The following is a 21,722-nucleotide window of genomic DNA, read 5'->3' on the forward strand; positions in this document are numbered from 1 at the left end:
GCTCTTCCAGTCCCCCAGAATCAGGAAAATTAAGTCGATTGAAATCAGTCTCCTGAGATAATAACTGTTAGGCTGTATTGAGAATGAGATAAGCATATAAAGTGTTTGCTCACCAAGTATCTAGGACATGGTAAGTGCTCTGTAAACGTTAGGTGTACTTGCTAACACTTTTATTTCCACCCACGAGAATGTGAGTCCCGTAAGAGCAAAAACCCTGTAGGTCCTGTTCAACTGTGTCCGGAGCACCTGGACCGGTATTTGGTACATCTTGAACTGAACTGAACGGAACGGAACGGAACGGAATTGAATTGAATTGAACTGATAGTCTAAGCATCCTGCCTCTCCAAGTTCCCTGGACTTCAGTTTCCTCAAGGGCAGATAAAGGAGTCACTAAAATCCCTCCCAGTCCTACAGCTTTAGGACGGTTCTTAGCCCTCCTTTTCTCGCCTAGGAGTCTGAAAGCCCAGGTTGAAATTCAGACCCCAGAAAACCCTAAGCCACTTTGGGTTTGGAATGTGAGCCTAGGGTCTAGGGGCTGGGGCCTGGGGCTGGGGCCTGGGCCCGCCCCCGTTGCCAGGGAGCGGCTCCGCCTACTAGCGCTGCGAATCCCGATCCCTGATTGGCTGGGCAGCCGACTGCCTCTCTGGATGTGTCCGCTGCCGCCATTGTGCGGCGCTGGTCCCCTCAGAGGGTGCCCGCTGCTGCCGGTGCCTTGGACCCTCCCCCTCGCTTCTCGCTCTCCTGCCCCGGGAGCCCGGCGGGTCCGGGACTCCAGTCCGTGCCGGTGCGGGCGCCGGCATGTGGCTGTGGGAGGACCAGGGCGGCCTCTTGGGCCCTTTCTCCTTCCTGCTGCTGGTGCTGCTGCTGGTGACGCGAAGCCCGGTCAATGCCTGCCTCCTCACCGGCAGCCTCTTCGTTCTGCTGCGCGTCTTCAGCTTTGAGCCGGTGCCCTCTTGCAGGGTCCTGCAGGTGCTCAAGCCCCGGGACCGCATTTCTGCCATCGCCCACCGCGGCGGCAGCCACGACGCGCCCGAGAACACGCTGGCGGCCATTCGGCAGGTGAGACCCCCACGCCTCGCGCCCCTCGGTCCTCCCGAGAGCTCGGACTTCTACTTTTCCTTCCCAGGGTTCCCGATCTACTCAAGACGACCTTCCCACTTCCTCATTCGTCCACAAGGCACACTCCCGGCCCTTGATCCCTCCCACTGTCTAGGGATCTCCCGACTTCAGGTTTTATATTTACAGACGACAGCAGATATGTATATAGTTTCTGTGGGACTGACGTTGAGATTACATCCAGGAACAAGGTCAAAAGTGTCCCTGGTTTACAGAGTGTACATCGGAGTGGGGGAGGCAAGCCTTAAACAAGTAAACACGTAAATGAGATAACTTTAAGAGAGTGAAAGGTGCAATGAAGAAATCGGGGGAACTCGAGGGGAGGAGTTACGCTATTTTATTTAGATGGAGTAGTCCAGAGAAATCGTCTCCGAATAAGCAACATTTGAACAGAAACCGGAGTTATAAGGAGCCAGGCAGACGCAGAAGGTCCTGAGATGGGAATAATATAGAGGTGTTCAGGTAACAGAAGAGGCAGTGTGTGGCCGGACTTCAAGGAACAGAACAAAGACGTGTGTGAATGAAGTAGGAAATGGGTCAGGTCAAATAGGGTCTTGGTCAGTAATTGAGGTTAGTCTAAATAGCTCACCCTTCACAGGACATACCTTTGCTTGTCGTCTAAGTCACGTGAGTCATTTCCTTATCACCTTTTCCCCAGACACACACATTGGCACTCGCACAAGCCTGGCAGCTGGACTCATAACAATTTTTGCCCTCTCTTTTTCATAAGGCACTCCTGAAACTTTTGGTACCTCCCAGCTCTTGGCATTCTCCTGGCTTCCTACTAATGACAGCTTATAGAGGGCTCTTCAGTGGATTAGGTGCTTTTGCATCTGTGTAAATATATCTGATTCTCTTCTTTCTTTTCTTTTTTTTTTCTCTCTCTCCTTCCTTTTTTTTTTTTTTTTTTTTTGAGAGTTTCATTCTTTTACCCAGGCTGAAGTGCAGTGGTGCAATCTCCGTGCACTGCAACCTCTGCCTTCCGTGTTCAAGCGAGTCTCGTGCCTCAGCCTCCCGAGTAGCTGGGATTACAGGCGCATGCCACCACGCCCAGCTAATTTTTGTATTTTTAGTAGAGACGGGGTTCTGCTATGTTGGCCAGACTGGTCTCAAACTCCTGGCCTCAAAGTGATCCTCCCGCCTCGACCTCCTAAGGTGCTACGATTACAGACATGAGCCATCACACCTGGCCTCCCTCATTTCCTTTTTTTCTTTTTCTTTTTTTTTTAAACAGAGTCTCACTGTCGCCCAGGCTGGAGTGCATTGGCATGACCTCGGCTCACTGCAACCTCTGTATCCCAGGTTCAAGTGATTCTCCTGCCTCAGCCTCCCAAGTAGCTGGGATTACAGGTGCCCGCCACCACACCCAGCTAATTTTTGTTATTTTTAGTAGAGGGAAGGTTTCACTATGTTGGCCAGGCTGGTCTCAAATTCCTAACTTCCAGTGATCCGCCCGTCTTGGTCTCCCAAAGTGCTGGGATTACAGGCATGAGCCACCGTGCCCGGCTCCAGATTTATACTTTTTTAAAATTTATTTATTTATTTATTTATTTAAATTTATGGGGTTTTTTTTTTTGTTTTGGTTTTTTTGTTTGTTTTTTGAGATGGAGTTTCACTCTTGTTGCCCAGGGTGGAGTTCAATGGCACGATCTGTGCTCACTGCAACCTCTGCCTCCGGGGTTCAAGCGGTTCTCCTGCCTCAGCCTCCCGAGTAACTGGAATTACAGACATGTGCCACCATGCCCAGCTAATTTTGTATTTTTTTAGTAGAGACAGGGTTTTGCCATGTTGTTCAGGCTAGTCTTGAAGCCTCAGCCTCCCAAAGTGCTGGGATTACAGACGTAAGCCACCATGCCCGACCAAGATTTATACTTTTAAAGCTGCACTCTGGCCCGTGTGGAGAATGTACTGTGGGTGTAATTTCATTCCTTTGCCATTGTTTATAATAGTGTATCTGTTTTTGGAATACACTCAATTCACATTTATCAAGTTTTTCCTTGTATATGTTATTTATAATCTACCAGAAATTCTAGCACTGTCAGAAATGTATGTATATATACATTCGACTTTACCAATACTTTTATTTATTTATTTGTTTATTTATTTATTTTTGAGACAAGGTCTCTCTCTGTCACCCAGGTTTGAGTACAGTGGGGCAATCTCAGCTCACTGCAACTTCCACCTCCCAGGCTGAAGCGATTCTTGTGCCTCAGGCTCCTGAGTAGCTAAGATTACAGGTGTGCTCCTCCACGCCCGGCTAATTTTTGTTTCTTTTTTTAGTAGAGATGGCGTTTTGCCATGTTGGCAAGGCTGGTCTCGAACTCCTGACCTCAAGTGATCCACTTGCTTCAGCCTCCCAAAGTGCTGGGATTACAGGCATGAGCCACTGCCTGACCGACTTTACCAGTACTTCTATGTCATTCCAGTAATTGAGATAGAAAGATGAACCCCTGGTTCTAGTTCACATATTAGTATATATAGGAGATATTGCAAGTTCAGTTCCAGACCTGAGTAAATAGTCAATAAAGCAAATATTGTAATAAAGGGAGTCACAAATTTTTTGGTTTCTCAGTGCATATAAAAGTTATGTTTATACTATATTGTAATCTATTAAGTATGTGTGTATGTATAGATATGCACATATACACACATATATAGGTTTTCATCCATGGTTCCTTTCTCATAACTCTCAGCCCTTGCTACAGTCTTTTGTTAGGCATCCTAGGCCTTAAGAGCAGGCCTCAGGAAACAGAATCTCTCTGACCTTCTCCTGCCCTCCTTTCACCTGCCCCAAGGCAGGACTGGAATCTTTCCCTATCTTTCAAATTGTGAGTCTTAAGACCCCCCTCAGAGAGGGACCCCACCCTACCTATACCCTGGGGGAAGGAATGCTGACATCATGAAGCTTCCATAAAAACCTAAGAGGAATTAAAAAAATAAAAACTAAAATAAACCTAAGAGGACTTGAACCCAATTGGTCAGAAGTTCCAGAGGCCCCAGCTTGCTATTTGTGTCTGGAGGAGGTTGGGATGCAGTCTTGGGGACCAAGCCCTCGACCTGTGATCTGACACTGTCTCCAGGTATGTAGTGTCAAAATCGAGTTGGAGGATACTCAGCTGGTGTCCACTACTTATTGGTGGAGAAAAAAATCCCACATTTTTGGTCACAGAAGTCGGGGTTGATTGTTGTGATGTGAGAGCAGAGGGAAAATGTGGTGTGTTTTTCCAAAATAGTTGTGTATCTGTATCACATGGGAAAAGCAAGATTTAAATAAGACAGAAAAATCTCCACCCATAAAGGACATTATTGATAAATTTGACTATATTACCTTTAAAGATGTGTTTAAAAGGACATAATAAATAACAATGGCTATTGAAATCTTAACTATTCACTAGCACAGTTTTCTATGTTAAGTAAAAACCTATAAGGGAGTGACATGAGAATGATACACACACCAACTTTAAGATGGTAATTTCCTCTGGAGAGGAAAGGAAGAGAATGAAAGGGAGAATTTCAGCTGTATCTGTAGTGTTGATAGTAAAACCGAAGTGGATAAGAGTGCAACTTCTGCTGCATCCTAGCTTGTGCATCCCTGGACAAGTTTCCTACTCTTTCTTTGTCTCAATTTTCTCATCTGTTAATTGAGAATAGCAATAGTACCTACTTCAGGGTTGTGAGGATTAAAAGAGTTAATACATTTAAAGCACTTAGAAGAGTGCTTGGCAAATAGAAAAGGCTCAATAAATAATAGCTTTCTTTTTATTTTTCTTTTTCTTTTTAGGGCAGAAAGAGATTGAGGAAATTAGGTCAAAACATTCACATATGTTAAATCTTTTTTACTGTATATGTTTCCAGTAGACCATGACTTAGAATATTTTTTAAAAAATTAAAAATCTTGATCATGGCTGGGCACAGTGGCTCACACCTGTAATCCCAGCACTTTGGGAGGCTGAGGCAGGAGGATTGCTTGATCTCAGGAGTTCGAGACCAGCAGGGGCAACATGGTAAAACCCCCATCTCTACAAAAAATCCAAAAATTAGCTGGATGTAGTGGCACATGCCGGTAGTCCCAGCTACTTGGGAGGCTGAGGTGGGAGGATGGCTTAAGCCTAGGAGGCAGAGGTTTCAGTGAGCTGAGATCATGCCATTGCACTCTAACCTGGGCAACAAAGCCAGATCCTGTCTCAAAAAAAAATATATATATATATAGATCATAATGAGCTTTTCACATCTTTATTGTGATGAGGAAGCCAAGGAAGCAAACATTAGATAGTGTGTCTCCAGAGGAGCATGGCTCATGTAATTTAAGTGTCAAATTCTCTTTTTAGATAAATTCTCATCTACCTCATCAAGCTTACCAACTTACTGGCCAACAGCCAGTGCTGCTTACATAAACAAAATGTGATATGTCCTAGAAGCAGGCGTGGTGTCTTTGTGGTAGAGTGTGGAATTAAACCAACAAAAACCTGACTCATTTATGCCAAAGTAGTGAAATATCTGACTCATCAACAACCACAGGGTGATCATCAGAACTGCTGTACAACAAAGAGTGTAGGTAAACAGTGGAATTGTCTGTATTCGTAAGCCATTGATGAACCATATAGTTAAAGCATCCAGATAAAACGCAAGTTCCTGAAGTCTCCCAGTCTTCCACTGTGAAAGTAAGAAGAGTGGGGAAATTAAAGTTTTTAAGGAATCCATCAGTTAGGAGTTGAGGTAAGGTTATATACACAGAAAACAGAAACAGATCAGGATTTCTGTTTGGTGGGGGAAGTGGAAGGAAAAATGAATCATTAAGGACAGCTGTCTTAGCCAGCCCTGCTGGTCTTTTGGGTGGTTTGATGCAAAAAGATGTTTGTGGCCAGTTAACAGCAATATTGTTGATGTTTTTGTTAAGGCAGCTAAGAATGGAGCAACAGGCGTGGAGTTGGACATTGAGTTTACTTCTGACGGGATTCCTGTCTTAATGCACGATAACACAGTAGATAGGACGACCGATGGGACTGGTCGATTGTGTGATTTGACGTTTGAACAAATTAGGAAGCTGAATCCTGCAGCAAACCACAGACTCAGGTAAGTAGTTTATTGTCACTTAAACAGATCTTTTAGCTTTTATTGGAAATGACAGATAGACACTGGTGCCTTCTAATTACATCTGCCCCAGGAGAGTTGTCTTGTTTTGTTTGGAACTGTATATAGGTCTCCTAAGTAACGAGCAAGTGCCAGGAACAACAGAAATTCGGCATTATGTTTTTAGTCTTTCCCACTGAGGCTAAATTTGGCTTCAGAATCATTCTCAAGATAATACTCTGTCTAGTCACTATAGAATCATGAGGCTGAAAGCCATTGCTTGGCAATCTTCTTGCCTTCAGGTGTACCAAGAAGCAAATTATACATTCATTAAAAGCTTCAAGTAATAGTATAATATTACATTTTAACTTAACCCTTTTAATTCTTCCGATCCTCATAACAAACTTCTGAGGAATCACAGAATTGTAGGAATAGAGAGTATCCTAGAAATCATCTAGAATAGCACTTTGCAGTAGAACTTTCTGCAATGATGGAAATGTTTTATATCTGCATTGTCTAATATAATAATGGTGGGTACCTGTGACTACTAAGCACTTGATATGTGGCTAGTGACACGAGGAAGTGAATTTTTAATTTAAATGTAAATTTAAACTGAAATAGCCATATGTGGCTACCATATAGGATACTGTAGATCTAGATCAATCTTGCCTTTAGAGATAATCCCAGAAAAGTTAAATTATTTACTCAAGGGCAAATAACTAGTTCATAAAGAAGCCAAGACTAGAATCTATCCCAAGTTTTAGTCCAAATCATGCTGTTTTTAGCTGTCCCCCAGTGTCTTTCAACCCTGTAAGAGCGAAAGTTCTTTCAGTGTCTAATTTAATTCTTTCCTGGTAGAGTGTAACCGTAGCTTCCAAAGTATATATACCAGAGCTAATCTTACAAGATGTTCCACAAAAACAGGTTCAAATAAGATCAAATAGTGTACTCTGAATACTTCTGTTGTGGATAAACAGTCCACATCAGCTGATTCTTACTTGTAACTTAGCTTTTCTCAAACTTACATGACCACAGAACCTACATCCTCTTCCCCACTTACAGCTGTAAACACCCTTGGAATTGGTATGCTGAGTAATATACTGTACTTTGGAATGCGGTTATTTAAATCCCTCTCTGCTTGTCATCTTTGCAATACTGAAAAGTGTGTGCTCACTGGTTATTCATGTAGTATCAATTATCCAGACAATGATCGATTCTCTTTGAATATTAAGTATTTGACCCAACAATTAAGTTATACTTTTTCCTAAAAGATGATTCAGACCTATTTTCCTAGGATCTGAAAAACATCAGGTAGCCGAAGGAAATCATAATGTAGGCAGGAAAGAATATTGGTAACACTTGAGAATTATGAGTCCAGGTTGCTAGAATTGCTCTTGACTGTCATCAGATATTTTATTGCTCTGCTTATGCAAGGGAAAGACTGGTTTTAATATTATAATGACATTGCAGCTAATAAAATGTCGGGTTCAAAGTTAATACTTAAAGCAAAAATGTTTAGGGTTATCATTACCCTTAAAAATCCTTTAAGGGAGCACTGAGTCCATTTCTCTGGAATTTGTGCATCCTAGGAAAAAAGAAATTGTAATTTTCAAAAAATCCCTTAAGAAGACACCATAGCAAAGGCAACATATCTTTAACACCAATATCTTTAACACAACCAGTCTTTGCTCTGCTATTGGAACAGAGTGTGTTTTCTGTGATTGAACACTAAATGAAGTAATTGGCTTGTGTTTATGGATCATGTTGTGGGAAAAAAATAGATATTTTCTCTAGAATTATGCTCAGTGTGATGAGATGCTTGTCCTAAGAGGAGGGTAAGGAGGAAACTAAGATCAGCCAAAGGAACAACAAATTCAGGTCTCCCATCTTTCACTCTCAGGGAATAGAAATTGATGAGAATGGCTGGGGTAATTGTCTGTAATGTTTAAATTATCCTTATTTTTTTTTATTTTTATTTTTGGAGGTGGAGTTTCATTCTTGTTGTCCAGGCTGGAGTACAATGGCACGAACTTGGCTCACTGCAATCTCCACCTCCTGGGTTCAGGCAATTCTCCTGCCTCAGCCTCCGGAGTAGCTGGGATTACAGGCATGTGCCACCACACCCAGCTAATTTTTGCATTTTTAGTAGAGACAGGGTTTCACCATGTTGGCCAGGCTGGTCTTGAACTCCTGGCCTCAGGTGATCCGCCTGCCTCGGCTTCCCAAAGTGCTGAAATTACAGGCATGAGCCCACTATACCTGGCCTATCCTTACCCTTTTTTTAAAGCATGATCTTACAGTGGAAATAATGCAGTTGAGTTAGCATTAAGTTAGATCATAATTTTATTATAAAACAAGAACTAATTTCTTTTGTATCAAGCACTTAGCCTTCATTTTCTTTATCAGAAAATTATGTCTTAGAAACTATTATTTATTTTAAACAGTTGCACTTAAATAAATACACAATACAGTTAACAGATTTATGTATTCCTAGGAATTTCTCCTGCATAGGGTTCTATTAGGGAAATTACAATCTGAAAATTAAGTCTCTGAGTTTTCCAAAGGTGGCATATACTCTGCCCTTTCGGGAGTAGGGTTATTAATAATGTTATTAATTCAATGGAAATTCACTGATTTCTTAAAAATTAAATAATTTTTGTTGTTGTTGCTCGTCTTTGGTCAAGAATATCTGTTTTTGAACACATGGAGGTCCCTGAATCATGGAGCACCCAGAAAGGGCATGGAAGCTCTGTGCCCCTTTCCCCATACCTCACCCTGCACATGTCTTCATCTGTATCCTGTGTAACATCCTCTATAATAAACCTGTAAACATGTTTATTTGAGTTCCACAAGCTACTCTAACAAATTAATTGAACCCAAGGAGGAGGAGGTGGGAACCCCAATTTATAGCTAGTGTCAGAAGCACAGAATCACCAGAAAAGGAAAACAAAACAAAACAAAAAACAGAAAAATAACATCCATTATACAATGTAAGAAACCAAAGACCATCAATCTCTAATGTCTGTGCTCAGGTATCTGTGTGCTTCAATTCTTCTCATCTACGAGTCTTGGGTTTTCAATGCTCACTTGTCACCAGGATATGAATTAAAAATGTCTTGGGCACCACCATGTGATCCAGTTGTCTTAAGCTTTCTAAAAGTGCTTGTGCAAGCCATTTACTTATTGCTTCTTATACCATTACAGCCCAATCTACTTGTGGTTAAAAGCAACCATAGCATGTTTGAAAGTTTCATGCAATAAAAGGGAAGTTTATGATTGCATTTAGTCTGTACTTACTGGATACTTTCAGTTTTATCAGTCCCAAGTACAGCAAACTCTGGATAATATGATTAAATACTTCTTCCATGATTCTTTCGACCTTCATATCAATTTCGCTAAATATGGAATGATTGACTAGCCAGAGCAATCAGGAAAGAGAAAGAAATAAAAGGCATCCAAATTGGAAAAAGAGGAAGTCAGATTGTCCCTCTTTGTAGACAACATGATTTTGTATGTAGAAAAACCTAAAGACTTCACCAAAAAACTGTTAGAACTGATCAACAAATTTAGTAAAATTGCAGGATATAAAATCAATGTACAAAAATCAGTAGCATATCTATATGTAAATAATGAACTAGCTGTAAAAAAAATCAAGAAAGCAATCCCATTTACATAGCTACCAAAAAAACAGTAAAATACCTAGGAATAAATATAACCACAGAGGTGAAAGAGCTCTACAAGAAAAACTACAAAACACTGATGAGAAAAATTAAAGAGGACACAAACAAATGGAAAGACATCCCATGCTCATGGATCAGAAGAATTAATATTCCTAAAGTGACCATTCTACTCAAAATAATTTACAATTCAGTGCAATCCCTATCAAAATATCAAAGACATCTTCAGAGAAATAGAAAAGCCACAATCCTAAAATTCATATGGAACCATAAAGAAGCCCAAATAGCTAAAGCAATACTGAGCAAAAAGGACAGAGCTGGACATATCATACTACCTCACTTCAAGATATACTACAAAGCCACAGTAACCAAAACAGCATGGTATTGGTATAAAAACCGACACACAGACACACGCACACACACAAAATAGATACATAGATCAATGGAATACAATAGAGAACCAAGAAATAAATCCATATATTTATAGCCAACTGATTCTCCATGAAGGCACCAAGAACATAAAGTGGGAAAGGACACTCTCTTCAATAACTGGTACTGGGTAAACTGGATATCCATATGCAGGATATTGAAACTAGACCCCTCTCACTATATTTAGAAAATCAACACAAAATGGATTAAAAGTTTAAATTTAAGACCAGAAACTATAAAACTACTAGAAGAAAACATAGGGGAAATGCTCTGGGACATTGGTCTAGGCAAAGATTTTATGACTAAGACCTCAAAAGCATAGGCAACAAAAACAGGCAAATGCGACTATATTAAACTAAAAAGCTTCTGTACAACAAAGGAAACAATCAACAGTGAAAAGACAGCCTGTTGAATAGGAGAAAATATTTGCAAACTGTTCAACAGGCAAGTAACTAATATCCAGAATATACAAGGAACTCAACAGCAAAAACAATAATAATCTCATTAAAAACATCTATTCAAATCCTAATTTGAATAGACATTTTTCAAAAGAGGACACACAAATGGCCAACAGGCATATGAAAAAACACCACAAATTATTAGGGAAATGCAAATCCAAACCACAATGAAATACCATCTTATCTAGTTAGAACGGCCATTATTTAAAAGATTTTTAAAATAACAGATGCTGGCGAGGATACAGAGCAAAGGGAACTCTTATATTCTGTTGGTGAGAATGTAAATTAGTACAGCCATTATGGAAAACAGTATGGAGGTTTCTCAAAAAACTAAAAATATAGAACTATCATGCAATCCAGTAATCCCACTAGCTGGTATCTATCCAAAGGAAAGGAAACTAGTGTATCAAAGGCATACTTGCACCCCCCATGTTTATTACAACACTATTCACAATAGCCAAGATACGGAATCAACCTAAGTGTTCATCAGTGAATGAATGGATAAAGAAACTGTGGTAAATATACTCAATGGAATACTATGTAGCCATAAAAAAGGATAATATCCTGTCATTTGCAGCAACATGGATGGAACTGAAGGTATTACGTTAAATGAAATAAGATAAGCCAGGCACAGAAAAGCAAATATTACATGTTGTCACTCATATATGGGAGCTAAAAAAGTTGATCTCATGGAGGTAGAGAGAAGAATGATAGTTACCAGAGCCTGGGAAGGGTATGGGGTTGGGGGAAGAGGAGAATGAAGAGAATTTGCTTAATGAGTACAAACATACAGTTAGATAGAAGGCATAAATTCTCATGTTCAATAACATAGTAGGGTGATTATAGTTAACAATCTGTTGTATATTTCAAAAGAGCTAGGAGATTCAGATGTTCCTAACACAAAGAAATGATAAATATTTGGGGTGATGGACATCCTAAATACCCTGATTTTATCATTATACATTGTGTGCATATCACAGAAATATGTCTAAGTGTATAGCAATAAAAATGTGGAAAAAATAATATCTATACTTTGGATCAAATTATTACAGTAGGACAGACGCGGTGGCTCACACCTGTAATCCTAGCACTTTGGGAGGCCAAGGCAGGTAGATCACTTGACGTCAGGAATTCAAGACCAGCCTGGCCAACATGGTGAAACCCCATCTCTACTAAAAATACAAAAAATTAGCCAGGCGTGGTGTCACACTCCTGTAGTCCTAGCTACTTGGGAGGCTGGGGCAGGAGAATCGCTTGAACCCGGGAGTTGGTGGTTCTAGTGAGCTGAGATTGCACCTTTGCACTCCAGCCTGGGCAACAGAGCAAGACTCCATCTCAAAACAAAACAAAACAGAACAAAAAAACTTACAGTAAATTATCCTTGGACTTTACTATGGTCAAAGAAAAAATGTTGGAGAAAATACTCTTTCCTTTTGATTGGGAGACATTTGCAAAATGTTTGTTACAATAAAGGTTATCACTTCCTCTTTTTTCCTACAATGTATTTTCTCTTCTCTTACAGGAATGATTTCCCTGATGAAAAGATCCCTACCCTGAGGGAAGCCGTTGCAGAGTGCCTAAACCATAACCTCACAATCTTCTTTGATGTCAAAGGCCATGCAAACAAGGTACAGTTTAAACCATGGACTTCAGTTTGTTAAAAAGTAATCTTATTTCGTTGATAGTCATTTCCGAAATTACATATATTTTGTTATTTATTCTTTTTAAAACTTAGTTTTATAAATTATATTTGTTGAATGGAAGTGTACAATGCAAGAATCTACATCATTTAAGAAAACAGTAAATTATGGAACTTTTTAACCTTTTATGGAACCTTTACAAAACTTCTGATATTCAATAACCAGCACAAAATGGAAGTTTCTATTATTTACATAAAGCATTTACAAAAGATATTAAGTAAACAGTGAAAAGCACTTCTAGAAAAAACCACTCAAGTAACCTCATAAAAAGGAATTCCGGAGTTGTATACAAGACCAATTTTACCTAGCTTAAAAGTTAAGGGCCTTATATGGACAACTATGGACTGCATTTAAAGAGAATTCCTATATTAAAAGCTAATAGTTAACAGAACATACACGTTTTACATAGATTTATCCCTTTGTATAATTTATATCCCTTATGTATAGTTTTGTTATTCATTGATTTTAGCAGCTATACTTTTATCAGAAAATCATTTATTTTCTTCAAATGTGTTTGACATTCCTAGATAAAATTTGGCTTAAATTTTAGAGCCTGCACTTTTACTCATAAGAACATATTATTACAATGAAAATCAGTGGGAAGATATGATTCAGATTACATTTGTTCTCTTATAACCAGCTTTTCAAGTGCAAGTACTTTTTTCCCCATTTGGGCAACTTGAGTATTTTTCCCCTAGCAATATTAATAATCGGTAATGGCCATCTACTGGTTGAAAATTCTGATGATGCCATTTTTTAAAAAATTAATCCCATATCATTAAAACCAGTTGTTAAAACCCAAAATGGGCCGGGTGCGGTGGCTCATGCCTGTAATCCCAGCACTTTGGGAGGCCGAGGCGGGTGGATCACCTGAGGTCAGGAGTTCGAGACCAGCCTGGCCAATATGGTGAAACCCCGTCTCCACTAAAAATACAAAAATTAGTTGGACGTGGTGGTGGGCACCTGTGATCCCAGCTACTCTGGAGGCTGAGGCAGGAGAATCGCTTGAACCGGGGAGGCAGAGGTTGCAGTGAGCCAAGATTGTGCCAGTAGTCCTCCAGCCTGGGTGACAGAGCAAGACTACGTCTCAAAAAAAAAAAAAAAACCTGAAATGTGGAGCCTAAGTATACACTCTAATTTTATTACAGTTAACTCCTATTTTTGAAGAAAGAAGAGAATGATAACTAATTTATTATTCTGGTAAACTGATAGTTGTATACCACTAGGTTTCTAATCGGTCTGCATTAGAATCACCTGGAATACCTATTTTAAAATACAAATTTCCTGGGCCATTCTCCCTAGGGAAGAGATTCTGAAAATGTCTAGGGTAGGCTCAAGGAGCGTGTATTTTTAATGAGCACTTCAGGTACTCATTGTTGATGTTGCAGCCCGCATTTGGGAATGCTGATAGGTCCTACATTTCACCCACGGTATACTGACTTTCATGCTTATTCTCTTAGGTTTTTTTTGTTGTTGTTGTTTTCTGGGACAGAGTCTCACTCTGTTGCCCAGGCTGGAGTGCATTGGTGCGATCTTGGCTCACTGCAACCTCTGCCTCCGGGGTTCAAGCAATTCTCCTGCCTCAACCTCCCAAGCAGCTGGGATTAGAGGCGTGTGCCATCACACCCGGCTAATTTTTGTATATTTAGTAGAGATGAGGTTTTGCCATGTTGGCCAGGCTGGTCTCAAATTCCTGGCCTCAAGTGATCCGCCTGCCTTGGCCTCCCAAAGTGCTTGGATTACAGGTGTGAGCCACCATGCCTGGCTTCTCTTAGAATACTTTTTAAAAAGAAGTAGACATTTTTTTAAAAATCTAGCTATTTGAGTTTTCTCGATGGGTGCTCATGGGTGTTCAGCCAAGACTGGGTAGAACATAGTGACCTAATTCACCAAGATGGTAGTAGAGAGGGACAAGTGTAGGCAACAAAGTGGAGCTAGTAGAGCATGGTGGCCAAAATCATGGGCTTGGGAGTCCAACAGACCTTGACTGAGCTCTTACTACAGGGTAACCTTAATTTTGATGAGCTTCAGTTTCTTCATGGGTAAAATGGGAATACTAAAAGCAGTTACCACATAGAATTGTTGTGAGAATTAAATAATGTAAATGTGAAGAGTTTATAGCCCATGTCTTTGTTCAAACAACAAAAACAAAACAAAACACCGTTCTATAGCTCACCTTCAGTTGCATTAGTGAAGAGGAGGCATGACTTGGAAAATTTGTGTTCTTTTTTATTTTGGTGGGGGAATGCATTTTGCTCATCATATTTGGTTAGGGGTATGTTTGACATTCCAAAAATTAGCAGTGTTTCACAAATTATGCAGCAGCAGCATTGCATGCCACATGGCTGGTGACTTTCTTCTTGTTAGCTGCTATTGATGTCAGTTCACTAGGGGTTACCAAATAATACTTAAATTCTATCATGTCTTCTTCATTTTGTAGCTAGAGTACTATAAAAAGAAACTTCTATTCACCTTGGGAAGAATTGGGAGCCTCTTAACTCTTCCCAGTCCCTCCTACCCCTGCCCCATTGCTTCTGCCTCCATATTGGTGATGAGTGATGCGTCCTCTCAGTCCCCTGGACTGAGAAATCTACCCTCTGTAGTTCCCAGACTGGCTGGCTCATGTTTCATTTGGAAAAGGCACAGGGAGAGCTTTGGGTATGAAAGGACTTCTCATAGTGGATAAACTAGGGTATAAGGCAAGGAAAATTTTGCCTCTGGCCTCATCTGGCCTACAGCTTACCACACTTTTCAAAAGTATGACAAAAGGGATGAGGCCCTCAGAGGGAGTAAAGCAGCAATACCCCACCTTCTTCCTTGTTTGCTGCTGGTGTGAGTTTAAAATACATCCCAGTGGATAGTAGACTCTGCCAATACTTTTAGCACCTCCATTTCTAGTAAACTTCTGTTTTATTCCATAGGGTTGTACTTAATATATGATAGTTATTGGCTGGGGCTGTCACATTTTAATCAATTTTAAATATATTAATCTCTCTATTTTACAGGCTACTGAGGCTCTAAAGAAAATGTATATGGAATTTCCTCAACTGTACAATAATAGTGTGGTCTGTTCTTTCTTGCCAGAAGTTATCTATAAGGTAATATTCAGGATTTTTCTTATCATATAGATAATTGCACTGGGCTGCGTAAGCACAGGATAGATGCCTATTAAATTGAATGGCATCAAGGTCACAGTTGAGAAGCTCCTCTTTTAAATTAATAAGAGAAATTCCAAAAGGGGAATGTACTCATACCCTTTATAGAATGCCATTCCTCTTTTGCCCCTTCTTTTATGTTATTTATAGGCTCACTCAGATTACTGTGGTAAAATTCTCAGAACAGAAAAGAATTATGTAGCCCCCACTTCTCACCAACTAACGGCAGAACATACCTTCATAAAATAAATTATTAATTATGGAGAATCTAAAACATGCATAAAATAGAGTAGTACAGTGCACCCCCCCACACCATAACTGTTATCCAGCTCATTTTACCCATAACCCCATTGATCTTCCCTAGTGTTATTTTGAAGCAAATGTTATTCTATCCATAAAATTGCATTAAGAATCTTTAAAAAGTGATGCCATTTTATTTTATTTTATTTTGTTTATTTTTAAAGACAGGTTCTCCCTCAGTTTCCCAGGCTGGAGTGCAGTGGTGTGATCATGGCTTACTGCACTCTTGACCTCCCAGGCTCAAATGATCCTCCTGCCTCAGCCTTCCAAGTAGCTGGAACCACAGGCGCATGTTACCACGCCCGGCTAATTTTTTATTTTTATTTTTATTTTTTGTAGAGACAGGGTCTCTCTGTATTACCCAGGCAGTTCTCCAACTCCTAAGCTCAAGCAATCCTTCCACCTCAGCCTCCCAAAGTACTGGGATTACAGGCATGAGCCACCGTAACCAACCTAGTGATGCCTTTTTAAAAACATAGCCACAATGCCATTGTCCCATCTAAAAATTATTAACAATAAATTCTTCATATCATCAAATATCCAGTCAGTGTATAAATTTTGACTTGTCCCAGAAATGTCATAAATGGTTTTTTGGTTTTCATAAATTGCTCATTTGAATAGGAACCAAATAAGATCTGCGTGTTACAATCGTAAATCTTCTTTTGTTTGATTTTGAGACAGAGTCCTGCTCTGTCGCCCAGTGGTATGATCTCAGCTCATCACAACCTCTGCCTCCTGGGTTCAAGCAATTCTCTTGCCTCAGCCTCCCGAGTAGCTGGGATTACAAGCACACACCACCATGCCTGGCTAATTTTTTTGTATTTTAGTAGACACGGGGTTTCACCATGTTGGCCTGGCTGATCTCCAGCTCCTGACCTCAGGTGATCTGCCCGCCTCAGCCTCCCAAAGTGATTATAGGTGTGAGCCACCGTGCCCTGCCAGCAACTGTAAATCTTAAAACTTGCAAGTTCTGTCTCTCTCTTTGTTTTTTTTTAGGGGGTGAGGGGGGCAGTCCTTGTTTTGTATTTACTAAAGAAACCAGATTATTATTTTGTAGAGTTTACCCAAGTCCAGATTTTGCTGATTATGCCATGATATGGTTTAATACTTTTCTCTCTTTATTTTCTATAAACTGGTAGTGAGAGCTGGAAGCTTGCCTTGATGAGGTTAGGATTGGTTATTCTTGGCAAGATAACTCTAGAGATGAGGGTGTTTTTCTGTCAGGAGGCACTTGACATCTGGTTGACTCCTGTTATTGTTAGCTGCTATTGATGCTCATTGGCCAGATCTGTCCATTTTCTAGGGAGCTACAAAATGTTGATATTTTAATTCTATTACATCTTGCATTAGCTGAAATAGATCTATAAAAAGAAACTTTTCCTCTTTTACTATTTAGTTACCGAAGAGGCAGAATAAATGCTTAATCTTGCCTATTATTTACCAGTTTCCAAAATAATGAGTTGGTTCCATAGCATTCTTTACCAGTGACCAACAGAGCATACGTTGAAAATTTTTAGTGAGGATAGAGCCTATCAATAGAAGCTATCATGGAGATGAATAGGGTCATGGGGCTTGCAGACATTTGGAACAGTGTTTCCCAAACTTCCTTGACCACAGAGTCCTTTAAAACGTGTAAGACATTCCCCAAGAGGAGCACAAGAGCAGAGACTGAAGGAACTCCATCCACATCTCTCCATTTCTCTGTTGCCCTCTCCCATTATCTCATCACAATCCCTTCTCTCCCTTACCACCTCACTTCCCCATTCCCCTCCTCACCCCTACAACTCTTTTCAGCCATTTGCTCTGGAAAGGGCCCAAACTAACCAGCCCATCTTGAACTGACCTTGGTTCCATCCTCACTGAGTTCTAATTAATTATCTCTGGCCAAGATTTAAGTCGATATCCAATTAAAAGTTTATTCTCGTAACTTTGTTAAAATTTGATCCTGAGGTTGTAATTTTTCCATTTTAAAGATAGGATTGCAGTTTTTAAGGATTGTGGAAAAAAATGTTCTCATATGTACTGCATATTAATGCTTTACATTCATCACATTATTTTCTCAAAGGGTTTATGATTGAGAACTTACTTCGTACATACCGGGGCAGGGTACCAACCATGACCACCTCATCTGATTGAGCACATTGGCTAAATCTAAACTAATAAGTATTCAACTTTATATATGATCATTATTTTACTTCCCCAAATTCCTTTTCAGATGAGACAAACAGATCGGAATGTGATAACAGCATTAACTCACAGACCTTGGAGCCTTAGCCATACAGGAGATGGGAAACCACGCTATGATACTTTCTGGAAACATTTCATATTTGTGATGATGGACATTTTGCTCGATTGGAGCATGCATAATATCTTGTGGTACCTGTGTGGAATTTCAGCTTTCCTCATGCAAAAGGATTTTGTATCCCCGTAAGTTGTAAGGTTTTTTATTTTACCCAGACACATGTCCTGAATGCTCTTATTTGAAAGGAAGGATTAACAGAGTAGACACCCTGAATTGGTTCTGACCTGCAAAGCTTACCATGCCTCTAAATTGCATTGCCAATTTCACTTCTTAGGTGGGAAGAATTCAGGCATATTTCACTGTTTTCAGACCAAGTTGATCACATATTTTTGGTTTTTTAGTGTATTTTGAAGAAAAAAAGTGAACCTGTGAAACTCTGCTGAGAAAGGGATTTTATTTCTATGACTGGTTTTTTTGAAAGCCAACACAGGATCCTGGGCAGAACCACAGTGAGGACATCCTGTGGGCATCAACCTCCTGCCTACCATCTTACGTTATAGGCACTCCCCCATCTCTCCCCATAAAATTTCTGTTTCCTAACCTGCTAGCAATCTCGGAATAATTTCTTTGGCAGTTCTAGATCTGTATATTTCAGCCGATTAGAGTTTAAGTCTAGTATTATTTCAGACGTGCATGATTCAGTTCAATAAATACTTGGTAAGTGCCTACACTATTGCAAGGTTCCATATTGAGAAGCTGAAGATGCAGTGAAGAATCAAAGCCATGATCTCTGTCTTTGTGATGTTTATAGCCAAGTGGGAGAGAGAGAGATGCTAATCAAATAAAAATCCAATCAATACAAAGTTAAAACTAAGATACAGGCTATGTCAGAGAGAACAGTGTGCACAGACTGTAATCTGATCTGGTCATCCAGATCCCCAAGGAAGTGACAGTTAAGCTAAGATCTGAAGGGTGAAGGGTGAGTGGGAATTGGGAGGAATCCAGATGAGAGAGAAAAATGTATGTAATGTGCTCTGACAGGGAGGAGCATAGTTCTTTCTAGGAATTGAAAGAAAATTCATATTCTTTCAATTAATTTAAAATGAATCAGCACAGAAAAGAAAGGGGGAGTGTGATGTGAAATGAAGCCAAGGAGACAGGTCGGGGCCAGGTCAGGCACCCCTTCAGTGGCTGTGCCAAGGACAGTTCAGTAGTGAGCTACTGAAATGTTTTAAGCTGGAACAGTGCAGAAAGGTTCATGGCATCCTGGGTTTTGGACTAGTCCCTCTGGTCACAGTGCAGAGGCCAGGTAGGGGGCATCCTCTGGGTACTACTGGTATGCAGTGAACACCATACTTAGTGGCCATTATAGATTCCTGAGACAGCTGCTTATTATTCTAACAGGATTGGTTTTCCTCTTTCCCCAGGGCCTACTTGAAGAAGTGGTCAGCTAAAGGAATCCAGGTTGTTGGTTGGACTGTTAATACCTTTGATGAAAAGAGTTACTACGAATCCCATCTTGGTTCCAGCTATATCACTGACAGCATGGTGGAAGACTGCGAACCTCACTTCTAGACTTTTACCCTGGGATGAAACGGGTTCAGAAACTGCCAGGGGCCTCATACAGGGATATCAAAATACCCTTTGTGCTAGCCCAGGCCCTGGGGAATCAGGTGACTCACACAAATGCAATAGTTGGTCATTGCATTTTTACCTGAACCAAAGCAAAACCCAGTGTTGCCACCATGCACCATAGAATGCCAGAGTTCAACACTGTTGCTCTTGAAAATCTAGGTCTGAAAAAATGCACAATAGCCCCTGCCCTGCCCTAGCTGAGGCACACAGGGAGACCCAGTGAGGATAAGCACAGATTGAATTGTACAATTTGCAGATGCAGATGTAAATGCATGGGACATGCATGATAACTCAGAGTTGACATTTTAAAACTTGCCACAGTTATTTCAAATATTTGTATTTAGCTATGTTAACATGTACTGTAGACATCAAACTTGTGGCCATACTAATAAAATCATTAAAAGGAGCACTAAAGGAAAACTGTGTGCCAAGCATCATATCCTGAGGCATACGGAATTTGGGGAAGCCACTGTGCAATCCAGTGAGGCTTCAATGTGCAAGAACCAAAATGGTAGGGAAGTCTTGAAGCCAATGAGGGATTTACAGCATCTTGAATGGAGAGCTGCAAACCACCAGGGGGAAGAGTTGCACTTTTCCAGGCTCTTTAGGAAGCTCTGCAACAGTTGTGATCATAGATAGGCAATTAGAACTGGAAGAAACTTCCAAGAACATCTAGGTTTGTCCTCATTTTGCAAATGAGGAAACTAAACTCTGTGGAAGGGAAGGGGTTGCCTCAAAAGTCACAGTTTAGCTGGGCGCAGTAGCTCATGCTGATAATCCCAGCAACTCAGACAGCTGAGGCAAGAGGATTACTTGAGGCCAGACTGTGCAATGTAGCAAGAGCCCATCTCTAGAAAATTAGCCAGGCATGGTGGTGCATGCCTGTAGTCCCAGCTACTCAGGAGATTGAGGTGGGAGGATTACTTGAGCCCAGAAGTTCAAGGCTGCAATGAGCCATGATTACACCACGGCACTACAACCTTGGTGACACAGTGAGAACCTGACTCTTAAAAAAAAAAAAAAAAAAAAAAAAAGATAACTAGAACTTCTAGAACTTCTTGTTTACAGTTAACCAGAAACTATACAAGTGGTTTAACATGCATTATCTTACTCAATCCATACAAAAGTCTTAGGGAGGTGTTAGCACTCTTTCTACTGATGAAGAACTGAGGTACTTCATAAAACCACTTACCCAAGGTGTCTTGAGTCTGTTACAGTTGGCATTCAAATCCAGGTCAGTCTGCCGCCAGAGCCACTACCCTTACTCCTCACTGAATCTGCCTTTATATTGTTGAGCCCATGATCCCAATTCTCCTCTTTCCAATTTGAACTTCCAGGGATTTTACTGTGAACTTGGTAGCAACATTAAAATGAAGTTGAATTTTTTGTTAATGGCAACGCCGTGTGTCTCCTCTAGCTTACCCCTCTCACCTTTCAACCCCATCTGTGGCCTTTGTCCAGGCCCACAGCTTAGCCATGGCTTCCCTCCTGCATCCCTGCCATGGGTTGCCGGCCTCACACAGCAGCCGAACAGAGATTTTAGAAGGCCACCAGTCCCTACAGCTACATGACAATGAGAAGCAAACTTTTTTGTGACAGATTGTATTGGCATAGGCATGATAGATGGGGCTTGGTACGTTTTGAATCAGCATTTGCAAAAAAAATTGTCTTGAATTTTAAAATGAACAACAAAGATAGGTTCATTGAGTGGAACAAATGTCTAAACTGCATGTACTTCCGTGCCATGTTATGCCTAGAGTGAAAGAGAGAGGAAAAAGTGACCAAAGAAGATACATCAAGCCGGGCGCGGTGGCTCATGCCTGTAATCCTAACACTTTGGGAGGCTAAGATGGGTGGATCACTTAAAGGCCAGGAGTTCAAGACCAGCCTGGCCATCATGTCTCTACCGTCTCTACTAAAAATACAAACATTACCTGGGC

General features: G+C 40.6%; 1 protein-coding gene across 2 annotated transcripts; it reads left to right on the forward strand.

The window, feature by feature from the left end:
* The first annotated feature begins 221 nt into the window (after window positions 1-221).
* GDE1 (glycerophosphodiester phosphodiesterase 1) lies at window positions 222-21,180 on the forward strand. 2 transcript variants are annotated; one of them, XM_003916611.4, is made up of 6 exons: window positions 222-1,059; window positions 6,014-6,189; window positions 12,273-12,378; window positions 15,456-15,548; window positions 18,121-18,332; window positions 19,575-21,180. In XM_003916611.4, the coding sequence occupies exons 1-6, from the start codon at window positions 799-801 to the stop codon at window positions 19,720-19,722; spliced, it is 996 nt and encodes a 331-aa protein (XP_003916660.1). In that variant the 5' UTR covers window positions 222-798; the 3' UTR covers window positions 19,723-21,180. The 2 variants fall into 2 exon arrangements, with proteins under 2 accessions (XP_003916660.1, XP_017808722.1); XM_017953233.2 differs by having other exon boundaries at window positions 6,018-6,189.
* The last annotated feature ends 542 nt before the right edge of the window (window positions 21,181-21,722 follow it).

The sequence above is a fragment of the Papio anubis genome, chromosome 18 (genome assembly GCF_008728515.1).
Source record: "Papio anubis isolate 15944 chromosome 18, Panubis1.0, whole genome shotgun sequence".
NCBI classification, from domain to species: Eukaryota; Metazoa; Chordata; class Mammalia; order Primates; family Cercopithecidae; genus Papio; species Papio anubis.